Source organism: Lonchura striata, chromosome 24 (genome assembly GCF_046129695.1).
Source record: "Lonchura striata isolate bLonStr1 chromosome 24, bLonStr1.mat, whole genome shotgun sequence".
NCBI classification, from domain to species: Eukaryota; Metazoa; Chordata; class Aves; order Passeriformes; family Estrildidae; genus Lonchura; species Lonchura striata.
This window is the reverse complement of record NC_134626.1, coordinates 7,777,546-7,797,114: the sequence shown is the minus strand read 5'-3', so window position 1 is coordinate 7,797,114 and position 19,569 is coordinate 7,777,546. Positions and strand designations below refer to the sequence as shown.

The window sequence follows — 19,569 nt, the reverse complement described above, 5'->3', positions numbered from 1 at the left end:
AGAATAATAAAATACTGGAATTGTCTTCCTAGGGAGGTGGTGGAATCACCATCTCTGGATATGTTTAAAAAAAGACTGGACTTGGCACTTGGTGCTATAGTCTAGTTGTGGTGTTAGGGCATAGGTTGGACCTGATTATCTTAGAGGCCTCTTCCAACATCATTATTCTGTGATTCTGTGATTCTGTGATAACCAGAGATGGAGTCCCAGCAGAGCAGTGGCCACCACAAGGGACCTTTGACAGCACAGACTCACATTTCTGAGGAATTGACTGGTTCCCAGGACCAAAGGATTGTTGGTATGTGTGGGATAACTGGCTATGATGCCACCATAAAGAACGCTGGTAGCAGGGACAGGAGAAAACCAGAGTTCCCAGAAATGGGAAACGACAAAACCATGAGGAGCCTGATCTACTCTAATTAGCCAGGAGGTCGTTGGCAGCCCTATTCACCAAAATTTGGGCACAGCTCTGGGGCTCAGGCACGTGGCTACACAGGCTCCACTGGATATTTTGGGCACTGTCAGATTCTGGGCTGCTATTGGAGATACTGGAAGGAAGGGGTGGTACTAGGGAGAATGCCCCTACCTGTGAAGATCTGAAGAAGGAATAGGATGGCAGGTCCCCTGAGGCACATAATCCCCTGGATCTGGAACATGACTGGGTGCATAACCACGGCCTCCTCTTTGGAGAGCATTTATTAGGTACTTTATGAATAACATAACATAACATAACATAACATAACATAACATAACATATATAATAAATATAATTAATATAATTGTATACTTTATATTGTATTTCATTGATATGATATGATATATGATTATATATGATTATATATGATTATATATGATTATATATGATTATATATGATTATATATTAATTATGTTATGTTATATTATATTATATTATATTATATTATATTATATTATATTATATTATATTATATTATATTATATTATTATGATTGATATGAATAGAAGTCTAGTATCAACATTTCCAGCATGTTATGGATACCCACACCACAGCTCCCCATCTTCCACTCTGCAGTATTTCTGGAGCCAGGAAACCACCAGCAATCCTCCCTCTGGCTGCATCGCTGGACAGATGCTGTGCTGCTTGTGGAGGGGTGAGGCCTGGCCCATTAATCTGTACTCAGAGAGGCTGGCAGCTGGATTAGGGCTTCAGATCTCTTAACATCTGCAGCTGCAGGACAGCCCCAAATTCCTCAGCTGGAAGCCGGAGGTAGCAGCAAGGCTGGTAAGAGCTCTTTTTGTGGGGCTGGGGATTGAATTGCGGCTGCCAGGTAGATGGATGAGGGAGGTTTTATGGCAGATTTTTTGGGAAAGATGGTGGTGGTGCTATTATCCTGACACTTCCAATCCTGTCATGCAGTCCCTTGGCTGTGGGTGGGATTCCCAAGCCTAAGGGGGTGTTGTTGGCTGTATAGAGGGAACAAAGCAAAGGAGCCTTGCAGGGGGCTGGAAGGACCCTGTGGAAGAGCCTCAGTGAAAATGTGTCAGCCCTGAAGGTCTCAAAGCTTCAGATTTTTGTGTTTGGAAGTGAGGTGAGGATGGTGAAGGGAATGGCAAGTCCCAGAGCTTGGGAGTAAACATGAAATGCTGCCAGACAAGAGGCAGAGAGAGGGGAGGTACTGCTGAGGATTTTTGTGGTTACTGTGGCTTATCTCATGGAATTATTTGGGTTGGAAGGGACATTTAGGACCACCTCATTCCAACCCCCATGTCCCCCCATATCCCTCATGACCCCAGAGCCAGTCTTGTCCCTGCAGCTCTTCTTACTTGAGCTGGGCTTTGTTACCTCTTTGCTCTGACTGCTTTTTTCCTGCACCAACTCTGTTTTCTTCATCACAGGGGTTTATAAGCCCTTCATTTGTGGGGACCAGCAGCACAGGGGATGAGAAGAGCCTCCTGAGCAGCCATGGAGGGGTTACAGCTGCGGGTAAGGATGCCCTCATGCATCTCCCACTATCCTTCAGAGTGCCTGGCAGATAAGGTGGAAGAAATCCCAGTTCCATCTCTGTCCTGTGAGCCTGGAGCTGGGAATGACTCCCTTGTCTGTCACTGTGGGAGAACTCCAGGAGGCTGTGCAGGATTAAGCCCAGAGAGTGGCTGAGCTCCCAGCTTAGCTCTCCATGTCCCTCCCCTCGAGCAGCTCCCCAGGCTGGCTGGAGGCACTCTGGGACTGGTCCTCTCCTGCTTAATCGCCTCCTGTTCCATGTCAGGAGGAGATGAAGCTGCTATAAATAGCCGGTGAAGCCCTCCTGGTTTCAGCTGTGATTCACACACAGGGCACAGAAGCATTAGAAAGAATTAACATCCAATCTCTCAGGCACTTTCCTGTGCAAATGCCATGCTGTCCCTGTCACTTAAGCTGCTGTGCCAGGGGAGATCAGCAGCACTCTCTGGAGGGCCTGGATGGGCCAAATGGATGGGGAAGCCCAGAGCAGGACTCCTGGGAAGATAAAGCTGGAGCAGGACTGGTGGGCAGAGAACGGCGGTGGCTGCAGCCGGTGCCAGCACAGCGCCTGCCCGTGAGGCAGAGCTGCTCTGGGAGATGCCCAGGGCTGCTGCTCGCCCCTGCCCGGGGCTGGGGCTGGCCAGTGTGGGGCTGTCGGGGTGCCCACACGCCTGGATGAGGAACAGAAGCCTTTGGGACTGAGGCAGCTCCTGGAGGTGGTAGGTGAGGGGCTGGGGATCTCCCTAATCCCTGCTGGGCTGCGCAACCCTGGTGGGGCACCACAGTGACCTGGGTGGGCCATTGGGAATCCCCAGTTTTTCTCCCCATTCTAATTTTGCAAAGCTCAGGGGGAAAAAATGTATCCTACTGCTAGGCTGTCCCCATGGGAAGCTGTGTGCACTCATTCCTGCAAGTGTTTGCATTCATTTGCATGTGTTTAAGTGCTCAGCGTCCCCCTCCCCCTGCCTTGCTGTTTCTGTGCTGTGAGCTGTGACAGTCACAGAGACACAGAGTCAGGGGGAAACCAGAGGAAGGTGAGACCAGACAGGTCCTGCAGTGGGAATTGTGATGAGGGTTTATAGGGATCTATCCATCTGCTTGCCTGACAGTCTCCCAGGTGACAGGGAAAAAGCAGTATTTTCCCTGAAAAGTAGTTTGGAGCATGGAGCAACTCTTCGGGTGGATGAATATTTCTCACACTTCAGGTACCAGGTGTCCCATCAATAAGGGAGAGATCCACATCTCTAGTCCATGGTATTGCCAGGGTTTCTTTGCATTCCCACCGGTTCACAGGGCAGAGAAGGAAAAAAAGCCTTTCAGAGCACTCATGATCCACATGAAGTAAAGGGGAGTGTGGACAGAAGGATGAGTTTGCACTAATAGATGAGCTCAAAGTCGGTATCTTTGTGTCCTCAGTTAGTGGCCCAGGGAATCTGGAGTCCATGAGATGAGGAATACACCAGAAAATAGCCTTCTCACCTTGTTCTTTGGCATTCAGGAAGCAGGGCTTCTCAGTGACACAAGGAAAGAGGCAGAAAAATTGTCAGAGGAACTGAAAATTCATGGAGGGGTCAATGTTATTAAGATGGGACTAAATCCAAGAAAGGCACCCATGAGCACTCCAGGGTAGAGGGCCCTGTGCCACTCCTTGCTGCAGGAAAACAGCTCTGGGTGACATCCTGAACACACACGGAGCCCTGCAGTGTGAGGGGATTAAAGAGATCTCAGCACAGGCTTTTCCTTGGGTGATGGAATCACTGCACGCTAAGGCCCTGAAGGAGGTTGGTATATCCAGACACGCATGGGATTGGTGTCAGGATGGAATTCCCCTATTTAGAAACAAGTCACAGGCTGGAATAGGGACCTGGAGCACTCAGGTGGGCTCAGGTGTGAGTGGGTTTGCAGGCATCTGCACCGTCTTAAGCCATCCTTGAATTTTAATTATGTTACGGAGAAACCTGACATAAGCTGCTTTCAGAAATTCCGACAGGAATGCCTGACCAGGCTGAAGGTTTTCAGGAAAAATTATGATATATTTCTGTTATTATGCAGAAAGTGGAACTGCAGCTCAGAGTTCCAGTGAAGGCTGGAAAACCCAGCTGGATCCACAGAACCATGTGCAAGTCTGGGAGAGGCTCTGCAGATTCCCTGGCTGTGAGTGACAAGGAAGGCTCAGTTGATTTGCAGAAGCATTTGCATGAACTATCCTGTATCTCAAAAACAGGGGGTGGAAAAAGGCTATGTGGAAATCTAAAGGGAATATTTCAATCTGTCTATCCTACAAGTAAGTCCAGACAACCTGAAACAGCATAGGAATGTGGAGCATATTGGATGCAAATGGCAGGCCATATGTTTTATAACATTAATTGCCAAACTTTCAAAAGCACCCTCCTGACCTCCTGCAGGCAGTGAAGGAGCACAGCTCAGGCTCAGGCACCTCCTCATTTGTCATCTGTTCCTTGTTTTTCTTCAACATTGATCTGGTTCCCTCACCAACCTGGATGGTCTCCAGTGTTGTGAGAGCTGCACACACTCAAATATCAGGCAGTTTTCCAAAACATGGCATCTGTAAATGCCAAGCTTACAGATGGTACGTGATAGAATGGGATTTGCAGGCACAACAGAGAAGAGTAAGGGCAGCACAGAGTGAAAAATTCCATCATTCATCTAGAAAAGCTGGATCTGCTCAGATGGTCTGGCTGGTGGCTGCCATGAACAGATGCTGGACTCTGGAAAAAGGGGATGGAAAGATATCCAGGAATAAGTCATGGTGATTGAGAAGGGAGGAAGTGAGAGCAGTAACTGAGACTGCTGCCAGGCTGGGATGATGAGCTTCACCTGCAGAGGGGAGAAGGCAAAAGGAGTGGTTGGTGTTCCACAAGAACCAACAAGGGGAGGAGAGTTAATGGCTCACAGAGCTCACTGAAAGCCAGGAAGTAATTTCTGCTTCCAGTTACCCCAACTGGGACTGGTCTGCCCTGCCCTGGTGCAGCAATGGTACTGAAAATATCCCAGAATAATTTGGGTTGAAGAGATCTTAAAGCTCATCCCATTCCAGCCCCTGCCATGGGCAGGGACACTTCCACCAGACCAGGTGAGTGCTGTCCCTGCAACAGCTTTGCTCTCCAGCACAGGGCCTCTCTCCCAGCTGACACATCCAGGTGTTTTCTCTCTCCTAGCACATTCCTTTTCCATTCCCAGCAGGCACCCTGCAGCCGGAGCTTCCTCAAGCTCACTGCCATGGAGGTGAAGTGGATCCATGTCTTGGTCGTCTTCCTCTTCCTGCTGTCCGTGGCCATGACCAGCTGCTTCCTGTGGCAGTACAGCCTCCCCAAAGTGGAGCCCAGTGAGTAGGGGGCTTAGCCTTGGTCATGGTGTGGCACAGAGATCTGGGAGACTAACTGGGGAATGCAGAGCTTCCCTCTGGCAGCCCTGGCAGCCCTGGGACCCTGGCAGGGGTCAGGAACCCCCTGGACAGAGCCCCCAGAGACACTGGCTATGATCTCTGGCCATGGAAAAGAGTTTTCAATCTTACAGCATGAATTACAAGCTCTGAGGGTTTGATATCAGTAATAATTAAGTGTGGCACGGGTGCAAAAGTAAAATTTTAGGATTCTAGATTAGGGTCCAAAGGGGACAAGATGGAGGAAATTGGGTGTGTCTTGTCCTTTTTCTCCTTCTTCATGCCCTCCATGTCTCACTGTGGTGTTGGCATTTTTCTGTTGGTTCAGGCTGGGGACACACTGTCCAACGTAGGTGACAGATATTGGCACGTTATTGTAAATCCAGCCCAGGGAGTTTCTGGTATTTAATGTTTGTCACATCCCACTGAGGGCAGAGCCCCACACGCTGCCCTGCAGGACAGAGCTGGGCAGGGCAGCAGAACATGTGAGAGATCAACAGAATAAACAACCTGGAAACCAGCACAGACCAATTATGGCTTCTGCTTTGGCAGTGGGGCTGACAGACAGAGACTTTTACAACCTCAGAATCATCAATACCACAGATTCTGACAACTAATAAAATCTTTCTTCCCATTTCTCCCCAAAGAGCACTTTCCCCAGCACAGATTTCCCCAGAGAGCAATAAAGCAAGGCCACAGAGGAGGTGAAGGCTGGGCTGATGGAGGTACCACGTCACTCTGCTGGTGTCCAAAGAGGCCCCATCACGCCTGGCCTAGATTTGGATAACTGCTAAGGAGGCATTTTATTTTAGATTCCTTATCTTTTTCTTTTTCCCCCTATTATTCCTCCAGTTAGTTACTCCAGTTTAGAAACAGGTTTGTTAATACCTTACCATCTGCTTCAGCTTCAGGGTTTGCTTTCTTTCCTATTCCCCAAATCTTTGCCCTGGATTAAGCCTCTGTTCACACTAGAACTCATGAAATCACAGAATAATAGAATGGTTTGTGCTGTATGGACCTTAAAGCCCACTGTGTTGCACCCCTGCTATGGGCAGGGACACCTTCCACTATCTCAGGTTCCTCCAAGCCCTGTCTAGCCTGGCCTTGGGCACTGCCAGGGATGGGACAGCCACAGCTGCTCTGGGCACCCTGTGCCAGGGCCTCACCAGCCTCACAGGGAAGAATCCCTTCCCAATATCCCACCTATTCCTGCCCTCTGGCAGTGGGAAGCCATTCCCCTCTGTCCCTGTCACTCTATCTCTTGTCCCAAGTCTCCCTCCAGCTCTTCTGGAGTCCCTTTAGGCCCTGGGAGGGGCTCTAAATTCTCCCTGGATCTTTCTCTTCTCCAGGAGGACACCCCAGTTCTCCCAGCCTGGTTCCAGAGGGGCTCCAGCCCGTGGAGCGTCTCTGGGGCCTGCTTTGTTGATTATAGGAAACTCAACCAATCCACTCAAGGCACTGCATGCACAAGGATTAAATGCACACAGTGTCAATAGATCAGAGTTTTAAGTAGCTGAAAGGTGGCAGAAAATCTATGATGAAGGTGCTGGAAGTATTTCAGAGACCAGGGTCTGAAAAGGTTTCAAACCCCACATTTTTATCTGAGTACCAGACTGTCTGTAGGCTGTGTGTATCCATCCCTGTCCATCTCCAAGAGTTCCTATTGCCATTTCTCTCCTCATCCCAACTTCTGATGCTTCATGTTTGCCTGGTAAGGAAGAAGATGGCATTATGTCCCCAGCTGACAGAGCAGGGTAGCTGTGTTTATGAACACCTTGGGATCAGCTGGGAAAATAGTGCCTCCAAGTAAGGGATTTCCCATCTCTCTCAAAATTCAAAGATCTTTGCTGGCCACATGAATTTAAGCTGTGGGATATGGAGGATGCAGCTGATTCTGGAGACAACTAATGGAGTGGGTGTGGAGCCTACCAAGTGTTGTTAGTGCTGGATCTCAGGTGGGCCTCGCAGGTCATTCCTGGCCCCATTTCTGAGGTTATGATACAGGGATGACTCTTTGCCATTGTAGTCCTGAACTCCAGCTCAGATTTTCCTTCAGACATGGGCAGGCCCTTCCAGGAGGCTAAACCCACTGCCAGGCACCCCAGAGTCTTCTGCAGCCCCAGTTCTTCACTCTCTGAGGTTGCAGAGTTTGTTGAAGCACATCCTGTGTCCAATCCCATGTTGGAATAAGCAATAACAGGGCCCAGTTTTACATCAGCCATCCCTGGTTTACATCAGACAGAAATCACTCAGCATTGTCCCTTCCTAGGCAGAAATTTCCCTTAGGCCAATGCAAGGAAGAAAGCTCGTGGTGGCTGCTGGGGGAGGTCCAAGCTTGCCCACGTGTCTGCTGAGGTCCCTGTGTCACCCTAAGCTGTTTTCCAGATCCATCCGTGATGGAGGTGAGGTCAGAGGCTGTGCAAATGTGCCCCCGCTATCCTGAGCCGGTGCCGCTGGACCACCCTCTGCCCATCCTGAAGGAAGCCCTGGAGAAGGTCTGTGGGGAGCAGGGACCAGAGGGACACACAGCTCTCGGCTGCTGTTCTCCAGGGGTACAGGGGAGATGATGGATTTTGCCACTGAACATCCTGAGGAAGGAGGTGGGGAATTGAGGAGGGGGAGAACACGCAAACCTAGAAATGGATGTGTGAAGTCCTTCAGTGAACAGGTCAGTGAGCAGTTCTCTTGCCCAGAGGGTGAGCTGGGATGGACAAACACCATCACTTGTCCATCAGAAGATATGGTGAGCTTCCACCAGCATAAAATAATGGCTCTTTGCATCTGGTCCACTATTAGGCAGCCTTCATGTCCTGGAGAGTACCTGGCTCAGACACTCTCTGGTTCCAATTCATCAGCCAGTGCCAAATTTTCTTTTTGTTGGCTTTCCCCACACCCCTGTTTAAAAATTAAAAAGATGCTTGTACATAACTCCAGGGAAGGGAGTGGAGAGGAAAGGAAGGGGGAAGGGGAAGGAGAAGATCTGTGTCTGTCTGGAAGAGGGTGTGATACACTGTCATATCCTCAGTATGAGATGGATCTGACATTTGAGCACTGCCTGATCTTCTGGCAAGCTCCATGTGCTCTGAGGAAATCCTGCAGCATTCCTCTGACTGGACCATAAGGATAGTCATGTTCTGACAGGACATTCCCTATTTTTAGCCCCTATCACGTGCTCTCTCACTTGTCTCCTTCTCCCAAGTAGAGGGCAATCAGCAGTGTAAACAATATACAACACGTAAGTGAATCAGGGTGAAAAAAATTTTTTTTCATTATATTTTATATTACTTCTCTAATAATCCCTTCTATTTTATTTGCCTTTTTGTCTGCCTTAAGGCACTGAGCAAATGTTTCCATAAGAACATCCACCACAGCCCTGAGGTCCTGCTGCTGAGAGCTCAGGATCAGGTTTGGGCAGTTTCCCTGCACACACATGGCTTTTTCCACGCTGAATTTCAATTCCCATCACTTCACGTCCACTTTTATGAAGTCTCTTCCTGTCTGCAGGTCCAGGCAGGGTTAAAGGTCACATCTGAGAAAAGGAGGACCATGATTGTTGACATGAATCTTAGAGTGATATGGCTTGGAAGAGACCTTAAAGCTCATCCAGTGTCCCCTGCCATGGGCAGAGACATCTTCCACTGTCCCAGGCTGCTCCCAGCCCCGTCCATCTGGACCTTGGACACTTCCAGGGATCCAGGGACAGCCACAGCTTCTCTGGGCACCTGTGCCAGGGCCTGCCCACCCTCACAGGGAAGGATTCCTTCCCAATATCCCATCCAGCCCTGCCCTCTGGCAGTGGGAAGCCATTCCCCCTTGTCCTGGCACTCCAACCTTTGTCCAAAGTCCTTTTTCATGGTCTCCATGCAACAGCCTGGTCAGAGAGAGAAAGCCAGATAAACTTTCCCAGGAATTGTTCTGGGGAGCTTAAGAAGGCTAAGACAAAGAATGATAAAGAGTCTTTGCAGCTGATGTTTTGAACGGTTGTTTCTCATAATATGGTTACCGAAGGGTGGTTTCTTAATTAGCCAATGGTGATGGTGTTTTGACTAAATCACCAATCAGGTCCATCTGTATCAGAACCGTGTACAAAAATAATGGGTTTCCTAATAAATTGGATCATTAGCTCCTGATCATGTGTGGGGTATGTGTGGCCTATCCTTCCTGTTCCTGACTCAACAGTTGCTTCCATGAGACCAGACCCTTCTCAGGAAGTGCTGGGGCACCAGATGTTCACATCTACAGATGTACCTGACAGGCCACTGCTCCATGGGGAGAGAGAGCAAAGGACCTGACAGAAAAGCTGGACACGATGGATGTTTCCACTTGTTGCTCTCGGTGCACTTCCCCTGGCCATTCACTGAAGACATCCCAAGGACATGACTCATTTTGGCTTTTCTTGCCCCAGATGTTGGGTCTGGAAGTGCATTTCTTATGTCTTAACCATGGTGTGCAAAACAAAACCTGTGCCTGAAATTGCAAATTATACATGCAAGGTGATGACATAGCTTTGAAAAAGTCCCAGAAGGGCAGGATTGGTGCATTCTGCTTGCAGGGGGTGGGTGGTGCAGATCTGATGAGGAGCTCTGTACAGCTCGATGAAAAGTTCTGCACAGCCCTGGCACAACAGGGAGCCAGGAGCAATCACTGAGCCCTTCAGTTGCTCAGAGCTGTTACTCAGGTTGTGATTTAAACAGGAGCCCAAGCTCCAGGGTGTTTCATGGCATGGGAAGTGTCATGGGATATCTGAAAAGTCTTTTTCTCATACATCTTTGACCCTAAAATACCACTGCAAAGAGCAGATGTGCAGAATACAAATTAAGAAAGAAGAAATTGCAATTACTACATGTTGATATTTGGTTTTAATCAGAAATATTACAAGCATAAGCACCATATTTGTCTACACAGTGGGTGTGTAGACTGAAAAAGGACACAGGATAATTCAACAGAAGCAATTTTAGAATAAACAGAAAAACAGTTAAAATACTTTTCTTCCCCAAAGCATTGTCCATAGGATCACTCTCAAGTGCGTGGGAGTAACGAGGGTGGATGTTCTGAGCCTTCTATTGCTTGGTACAGACTGGATGCGTGGTAAGATCTTCTTTTGGAAGCTCACGGGTTCCCTCTCTGCCCAGGTGGATCAGATGCTGCGGCAGAAGCTGCACAGCTCCGGCCTCCCGGCCATGTCGGCCATCGCCATCTACAACGACACCGTGCTCTGGACGGGCAACTTTGGGAAGAAGAACGCCTCGGACCCAGCCTCGGGGCTGCCCAACGAGTACACCATCTACAGGTGAGACACCTGGCACAGCTGTGAGAGCCAGGGAAAGGCAAGCGCACCTGTGGAGAGCTGGGCCCTGGAATAGAGACGCTGGCACAAACTGCAGGTCCATGCTGGAAACTCTGCTGGTTTATGCTGGAACTTAGCGAGACAAAGTGAATTCCCAGATTGTTATATGCTGGTGGCTTACTGAGTTATTTTGGATTTATTTATGTATTTTTTCATTTAATTCTGACAATATTTTAAATTGGAATAGCAACAACCCTAAAGAACCTGAAAACATACTGTTCCTTACATGGGAATGGCTTCATGTCCAGGGCACAAACCTGAAAACCAAGATCTGGCACAGATTTGGAGAGCAGAGAGGAGACAGTGCCACAGGATTCAAAAAAATAATAATTAATGTCAGTTAAGGAAAAGCTGATGTTTGGGATGAATATCTGCAGAACACATAAAATAAACCCATAACCTTTTTTATTGTTCCAGTGAAGTCCAACTCATATTTACTGTTATTTTTTAGTTTAAGATAGAATCAAGCTCTTAAGGTGTGCTAAAAAACAGAAACCAAGATGAAGGAAATGCTTCCTTCCTCTAAAGATCAATTTTCAGTAAATTGCAACTGTGTTATCTAAGAAACATGAGCTGCACTCTGACTATAAAGTTTTGTCATTGGAATGAACAATTTTGGACAGTTTCGGTGGCTGTGATTATCTGCTTTTTCCCCATCTGTATAATGGTAAAATTACTTCCTCCTATTTTTCCTCCAGAACCATTGAATGATTTGGGCTGGAAGGGACATTCAGGCTCTGGTTCCAAGCCCCCACCACGGGCCAGGAGTCAGGTCCACGTCCCTGGGTGGGCTCGAACCACCAACCTTTCGGTTAACAGCCGAACGCGCTGACCGATTGCGCCACAGGGACGGCCTGGAGAGACCCAAAAACTGTGGGAATCTGGCATTTAGGGACGGTTTGGTAGTGCTGGGTAAATGGTCCCACTGAATGCTCTGAAAGGTCTTTTCCAACCTAAATGATTCTGTGATTTTAGCCTTAAAATTCCAATAAACTACTTGAGAGTTTTTATGGTATTTACTAACCGGTAATTTATAATTTATGTTGTTTTATGAATGCTAAGTGAATAGAAAGAGATCAGCAACCCACTGCACTGCTGGGGACACTCAGAAGTTATGTTGCAGTCTATAAAGATTCAGATTTAAGGATATTAATTTAAAATTCCTACTGGTATTTTAGCCATTCCCTCTGGAATGGGCAAAGGTATAACATGTAAAATCATGGTGATCTCCTCTTTCCTCTTGATTCATGGGCTTTTTAATGCTAAATTTCTCCAAATGTTTCTTCCCTGACAGAATTGCCAGTGTCTCCAAGATCTTCCCCACCATTATGTTGTACAAGATGTGGGAGGAAGGAAAAGTCACATCCCTCGATGACCCATTGGAGCGTTATGCCCAGAACTTTGTTATTAAGAACCCTCTGGGGAGGTTGAAGGACTCAGAGCAGAGATACACAGCGGATGGCCCCGTGTTTTTGGAAAAAGGCTCGATGCCCCTGAAGCCATCCCCGGTCACCCTGCGCAGAATGGCCAGTCAGCTCTCAGGTGAGGCAGCTCCTGGGTCTCCCTGGGCCTCCCTGCCCTGGAAGGACACCTCAGAGAGGGCAGACCATATTCCAGGAATAAAAAAAGCTGCTGGGAGGCTGTTTCCAGTCTGGACCCAGCACTGTGCACTTTCCAGGGATCGGGCAGGGCTCTTGGAAGCAACTTCATGGAGTGCTCAAAGGGAACTCCTGTCCATGACTCCTGCCAGGAAGGGGGCTGAGATGAGAAGGGCTTTTTTCCCCTGCAATGTGAACACAGATTCCTTTCAGGTGAACCCAGATTCCTTTCTCCTCACTACTATGGCCTGAAATCAGGTTCCAATTGCACAACAGTATTTTGTACTCCAGGCCCCACTGCTCTCGTTTTTCTGAGATTTAGAGTTGAGGGTCAAATCTCTTTGCTTTGAATAGAAAGACCTTGATTGCTGAGCTAAATTTAGCTGTCAGTGTGGTTCCTGATCCGGGATTCCTGAGCTATTAATAGCTTGGCATTTGCTGTCAGAGAAGTGTTAATCTGCTGCTACTTCAGAATTGGGAAACTCATACATTAAGGGAGAAGGAGATCACAAGACTAAGAACTTTACCCTTTCTCTGAAACAAAGCTGCTAATACTTGACTGAGGGATTATGAAATGTAATGTAAATGAAATGTAAATAGATTGTGCTGATATCATGTGTGGTATTTTGGTCAATCTCTGTAACACTTGCATTTTTCCAAATTGGAATAAATGCTCTGAAATTAGAACCTAAAATCAAAATAACATGTCTGCAACTTGAAAGATCTCAGGATGGGATACAGCATCATCTGAAGCAAGCCAATATGAAAATGAGGGCTCCCCAAAATACTGAAACGTGGAAAGAAGCAGACAAACAACCCAAAATGGCCAGTGGCCACATCCCTGCCCAGCCCCTCCCCTCAGACAAGGTGTGGCTCCATCCAGCCTGATGTCTGCAGGGGCACCAGTTCTACCTGGTCCTCTCTGACTCTCATGAGCACCTGAAGCTGCTTTGGCTGCTCCTGTCACCCAGGCAGGTGTGACATGCACCCCAGAAATTCTGTAAGGAGCATAAGTCAAAAGAGTACCTGGTCATGGCATGATTGCTTGTACTGTGCAGCCTTCCATTGCTTCCATCACTGTGTTAGATTTGTGCCCCTGCTCAGCTCCTTTTATGCTCCTATGTATTTTTGGATTTTAGCATGTGGCCCAAATTTCCCAGAGCACCCCCAGAGGGCACACCAACCCTTGGACCCTGAAAATTCATCAGAAGGAGATGTACAGTTTCAAAATCCCAGCTGCAAATCAAAGGGATGTTCCGGTTCCACTTTCTATTTGCTGTGTGTCAAACCCCAAAAAGGAATAAGTTCTGCTTAGCACTGGGATCAAAGCCACTGCATGACACATTGTAAAGTGGGTTTCATCTAAATTCTTCCAGTGAAAACTGATCTGTAATAGATCCTCATTATCTGGCCTCTCCATTGCATATTATAGAAGTAACTCCAAAGGATTTTCTCCTCAGCACTCGATGGGCCCATTGCTGGAGGGAAGCTTCAGCTTGTTAGAACTGTGATTTTCCAGTCCACACGAATGACAGGATGGGATGCGATTGTAAATTATTAACAACATGCTTGTCACTTCAATTAGCAGCCCATGAGGTAGAAATCAATGACTCTGGATTATATTATGCTCTGGTTTATCATTTCCAATGAACCTCAAGGAGACACTGCACTGCTGTCACAGAGCTGCTGAACTCTCCCACTGCTCCAACATTTTTTTTGCTGCCACTGGGGCAAGTATGTAATGAAGGAGCCCATTGTCCACTGGAAGATGTCAGTGCATCTCTCATCTGGTTGTGCAGCTGCACAAACAGCCCCAGAGCAGGGGCAGAACAGTGTTCTACTCCAGCTCAAATGCCAAGTTCAGGCCAGCTGAGAAAAACAAGTGTTGCTGCCACAAAAGAATGGCCCTCATTCAGCCTTGCCAGGATGCAGGACAAGAGGAAAAGGCCTCAAGTTGCACCAAGGGATGCTTAGATCACATATTAGGAAACAAATTTTCAGAAGAAGGGTTGTAAAGCATTGTCAAAGATTGCTCAGGGAGCAATCAGTGGAGTCACTATTCCGGGAGGTATTCAAAAAATGTGAGAAGTGGCACTTGGGGACATGGGTTAGTGGTGGACAGGACAGTGCTGGGTTAATGGCTGCATTCCATGATCCTGGAGGGCTTTTCCAACCATAGTGAATCCTCACTGAGCACATGATTGTGAGTCATTTTTCTGTCAAAAACATGCATTTCCCAATTTCCACACAAACATCCACAACAAAGCAAGCTGCAAATGGCAGCAAGGATTCCATTCCAAAAGTGATCCAAGTTCTGGCCTTGGCAAGCCATAGATCCTGTGCAGAAGAGATGGGGTGATTAAAAAAGTACCGACCAAAAAATTTTAGGGAATCCATGTTCAGTAAGGAAAGAAAAGTGAAAAGAACTTGATATTTTCTGCATTTAGAAACCCTGAATAATTAAAAGTGGAACGAAGATGTTTTTTCCTATATTCAGAAGCCCTGAATAAAAATACTTTAGGCCAAGCCTGGAGTTGTCCAGGGAAGTTTAGGCCCTCTGTGGTGAAGTGTAAAGAATGAAATCCTGCTACAAGGAGCTGTTACACACATGTTTAACCAAGGGAATGCAGTCACGTGGAAATACAGAGATTTCCCAACACCCCATCTGCCCCTCTCTTCCAAACCACTCTCGGAGTCCAGGATAATTTCCATCATTCCTCAGGGTGTTTTCACTGAGATCCAGCAGCCCAGGGCTAATGCTGGGGTTGGACCTAGGCGAGTCAGAGTCAGGAGTCCATGACTTGATGCCATGTGCTGCAGCTCAGCAGGAGCAGGCCCTTGCTGTGTCTCTGGAGCTCTCCTGTCCACCACTGGTGCTTCCGTTTTGCCGCTGAATCTTGCCTTTGCTCGGTCTTCACCAGAGCCATCATTGCCATGCTTTCTCTGTTTCCCATGGCACAGGTCTGCCCAGGAGGCTGCGATCCACCAGCCTGCTCTGGAAGGGCAACACACAGGACGCCCTGGCGCTGCTCAAAGACGACGTCCTGGTGGCCGACCCAGGAACCAGGTCAGATCCATTCCTTTAGGAGCTTTTGGTGTGGATGTGTTCTCCGCCCTCAGCCCCATCCCCAGCCTCCATGGCCAGTGGATAAAGACACTATTCCCAAAGAGAGCTTCAGCCATCTCCCCACACACCTGGCAGAGGCTGGGAGAAAAAGACTCTTGGAGGTGCCAGGGCTGGGTCTAGTATTTTAAGCCCGGATGAGCCAAATTAAACTGCTATAGTTCACTTTATGAGCCTTAAATGATGCAGGTTTCAAAAGTGGAAAGGGACTTTAAATTAAACAGTTTAAATCATCACAGGATTCAGTTAAAATAATATCTGTGGTGAGTTGTGTATATCTAAATTATCTAAAAGGTCTATGAATGCTTATTTCAATTCCAGTAGCCCGTTAAAAGTCTGTTACCTGGGTTGCAAACACTCAAAAATATCATGGAATCATAGAATCCCAGACTGATTTGGGTTGGAAGGGACCTTAAAGATCATCTTTTTCCACCCCTCTGCCATGGGCAGGGATACCTTCCACTATCCCAGGTTGCTCCAAGCCTTGTCCAACCTGGCCTTGGACACCTTCCCACAACCTTCAATAGGATCCAGTGGACAGCAGGTGAGGGAAAGAATTCAAACTAACTGGTACTAAACTTCCTAAGACTGCAAAATTGTTTGGTAATTAATTACAGTCTGAAATATTTTACCCAGGATGGCTGAGGATCTACGACTCACTTGTGTTACTTCTGTCCTACATCATGTAGGAGGCTACAACAGATATTCCTTAAAGGATTTTAGGATTTTAATACCATAATCTTCTTTGGTATTTTTATATCTTTATTGTAACTTATCTCCATTGGTATCTTTGTTTAATGATCCCCATGAAGATAAATACAGACATCCCCCCACAGTCTCTCAATGCCTTATTAATTACATGTTGATAGTTTTCACTCTCTCTCCTTGTTCCTGGTTATGCTTCCCAGCTAACAGATCATTCTTGCCAAAGGAAGTTCCCATTCACTGATATAGATGTTTTAACACATTTTTCTATGCTCATCATGTTTTTATTCAACTAAATGGGCTGGAAAATGTTGAAGTGGTACCAAATTTATGATCTAAATAGGTCTCAATGAGATGTGTGGCTTCACACAATTAAAAAAACCAACAGGGTTGAAAATGTAATGAATTTTGAAAACGTATTTTTAAAAAATGCCCCTTCATGTTTTCGTGTCATTAAACTTCATTCAATTCTGAAGACATAAATCACTTGATGGTTATTAAAGATTGGAGTACTCAAGTTTCTTTAATGATTCCACATTGCTGGATGCTGCTTTGTGGGCTTTTAAGTGCTCTCTAAGTGCTTTTACCATCTTAAGGTAGCTTAGGTATCTAAGTGATTATCCCATGGCAAATCCCCAAAGAGGTTTACCAAGGATTTTGAGACCTTTAAGGCGAGCACCTGGAACTCTCCATGTTGCTCTTAAAGAGAATGGATGGTGAACAATTATAAACAGCAAGTCAGATTATGCAAATATAGAGGAGTTGTTTCTTTTTCATCTTCAGCTCTGTCTGTACATCAGGGTTAAACAGCTCTGCTGATTGTCAAAGCCCACCCTAGGTCAGGGGTGGCTCCGTGTGGTGGAAAAGTCTCTCCTCCCACCCGAGCTTCCAAAGAAAGGCTCAGCAGTCTCTGTTGTTGGGTCTCAAGGCAGTTTATTGCAAGTTATCTCAAAGATTTTCTCCTCGGGCTGCTGTGGTTTGCTCCCAGCTCAGGCAGAGGCACACACACACCCTGACATCCTCTCTGACCCTGACTGCTTCTTCTCTCCCACCCAGGGCTGCTGCTCTCTTTTATATGGTACATTACGTGTTACATGTTCACAGTTTTTCCCCAATGCCTATTACCTATATTAAATGGTGCTTTTCTATCTTTTATATGGTACATTATGTGTTGTATGTTTACAGTTTTTCCCCAATGCCTATTACCTATATTAAATGGTGGTTTTCTACCTTTTATATGGTACATTATGTGTTGCATGTTTACAGTTTTTCCCCAATGCCTATTACCTATATTAAATGGTGCTTTTCTATCTTTTATATGTACATTACGTGTGACATGTTTACAGTTTTCCCCAGTGCCTATTACCTATATTAAATGGTGCTTTTCTATCTTTTATATGGTACATTACGTGTTACATGTTTACAGTTTTTCCCCAATGCCTACTACCTATATTAAATGGTGATTTTCTACTCTAAACCAATCTGTGAGTGCCAACATCACCAAGAACATGGAGGTGAGGAAGAAGAAAGAGGGAGGACAGGACAGGCCCAAATCCCTCCTTCTTAAAAACCTCTGACCCCCATGTACAAAACCAAAACCCCCCTGTACAGGTGTTAAAACCTCCCTGTACAGCACTCAAAAATTCTTCCCTCTACTTTGTAACTACTTCTACTATAATATCTAAACTTTTGTGACTTCTTGTACTTCCTGCAAGGTTGGTAAATCATTCCATGGTTCAATCCCAAAATCACAGCTGCTTCCAGCTGCCTGCCAGGGTCTCAAATGCTTCTGACCTGGACCCAGAACCTCCAAAAATGTCTGAGGGATTGTTCCTATAAAACACTTCTCTATCTTGATTTAACAACAAATCATGGCAACAACATGTAGCTTTTCTCTGTCTCCCCTTCATCTGCTATTCCATAAAATGTGAATTCTTCCTTAAAGAAGAGAGACCCAGCCACTGATTGTGCATATCACTGATGAGCAGCTGATCCCAATATATTCCTCTTCCTTCCAGGTGCCACTACAGCAACCTGGCCTTCTCCCTGATGGCCCACGTGCTGGCTGAGCACGCAGCCAATGGGCAGTACCAGCGCTGGATCTCGGACAACATCCTGGACCGCCTGGGCATGGAGGACACCGGCTTTGACATCACGGCGCCCATCCGCTCCCAGATGGCTGTGGGCTTCTACGGCAGCCAGCAGCCAGCCCCGCTCTATGACCTGGGCTGGTACCGGCCCTCTGGCCAGATGTACTCCACAGCTGCCGACCTGGCCAAGCTGGCTATGGTCTTCCTGGGCACTTACCACCGCCGGCTGCTGGAGCCCGACACGGTGAAGACGATGCTGACACCCCTGTTCAAGTGCTCCGTGGAATACTTTGCTAACAAGACAGGCACACCCTGGGAGATTAACGAGCAGCTGGGATATGATGTCATCAGGAAGGATGGGGACCTTGATGGTTACTCAGCAACCTTCTCTCTCATCCCTAAGCTCCGCCTGAGCTTCATTGTGCTGATGGCAGGGCCCAGACCTCAGGGTGGGGACATTGTGACTCAGACATACGAGTATCTCATCCCTGCCATGGAGACAGCGTTCAGAGAGGCCGACAAGAGCTTGGTTCCTCCTCCAAACCCAATCCCTTATGTTGGCTACTACACCTATTCCAACCTGACTTTCTATGAGATCAAAGTTGGAATCGGTGGGGTGCTGCTCATGCAGCAGTTTGGGCCTCATGTGGAAGAGCTGATCCCTGAAAAGTATCGGACAATCAAGCTCCACCACCTGGAAGATCGCGTTTTCCAAGTCGTTTTTGACAAGGAGTTCCCATGTGTTCTGCACCTGGGCTCTGCCTCCATCTCACTGGAGACGCAGAATGGGCAGCTCTTTAACTTCTACCCCTTCGACCGCAAGGGTTTGTCCCCGGGCTTTGACGCCCCGGGGCTGAACACCTACAACGTGGTGCGTGTCCTGCGCAAGCCCGTGTTCTACAGCTGAACGTTCCACGCTCCACCCTCCACTCCTGGGAGCGGGCTCTCATCTGGGCCTTACCAGACTCTCCTGCCTGTGTGGCACTGTGGATGCCATTCAAAAGGGAAGGATAGAGGCAAATGACTCTTTTGCCAAACAAATCCTTCCCACTCTTAAGACAACTTTAATGACTTGTCCTTGGCCCCCAGCAGTGCCCAACAGGCCAGCTGGCACCCGGACACACCTCCAGGAAAAAGAAGTGGGAATGTGCTGGATGGGTGTGTTTGGATGCCCTAAAAAAAAGCCGAGCACTGAAGTGCTCCACTCTTATATTGTCTGTTTGATGACCACTGTGGTGATCAACTGCTATCATCAAAGGGCTGAGAGTTCCCTGGTTCTCTCAGAAAATGTCTCTTCATCAGTCCAAGTATTTTTCCAGG

At 47.3% G+C, this 19,569-nt stretch overlaps 1 protein-coding gene and 1 non-coding gene across 2 annotated transcripts; one reads left to right on the top strand and one right to left on the bottom strand.

Annotated features, from left to right (window-relative positions):
• Window positions 1-1,919: 1,919 nt before the first annotated feature.
• On the top strand, window positions 1,920-19,156 carry LACTBL1 (lactamase beta like 1). The gene is given in 7 exon segments (XM_021533798.3): window positions 1,920-1,964; window positions 5,184-5,328; window positions 7,771-7,880; window positions 10,518-10,675; window positions 12,027-12,274; window positions 15,292-15,397; window positions 18,178-19,156. Coding segments are annotated over 7 exon segments (1,791 nt in total).
• TRNAN-GUU (transfer RNA asparagine (anticodon GUU)) lies at window positions 11,510-11,583 on the bottom strand. The gene has a single exon. It is a non-coding gene; the product is annotated as a tRNA-Asn (tRNA).
• Window positions 19,157-19,569: the final 413 nt, after the last annotated feature.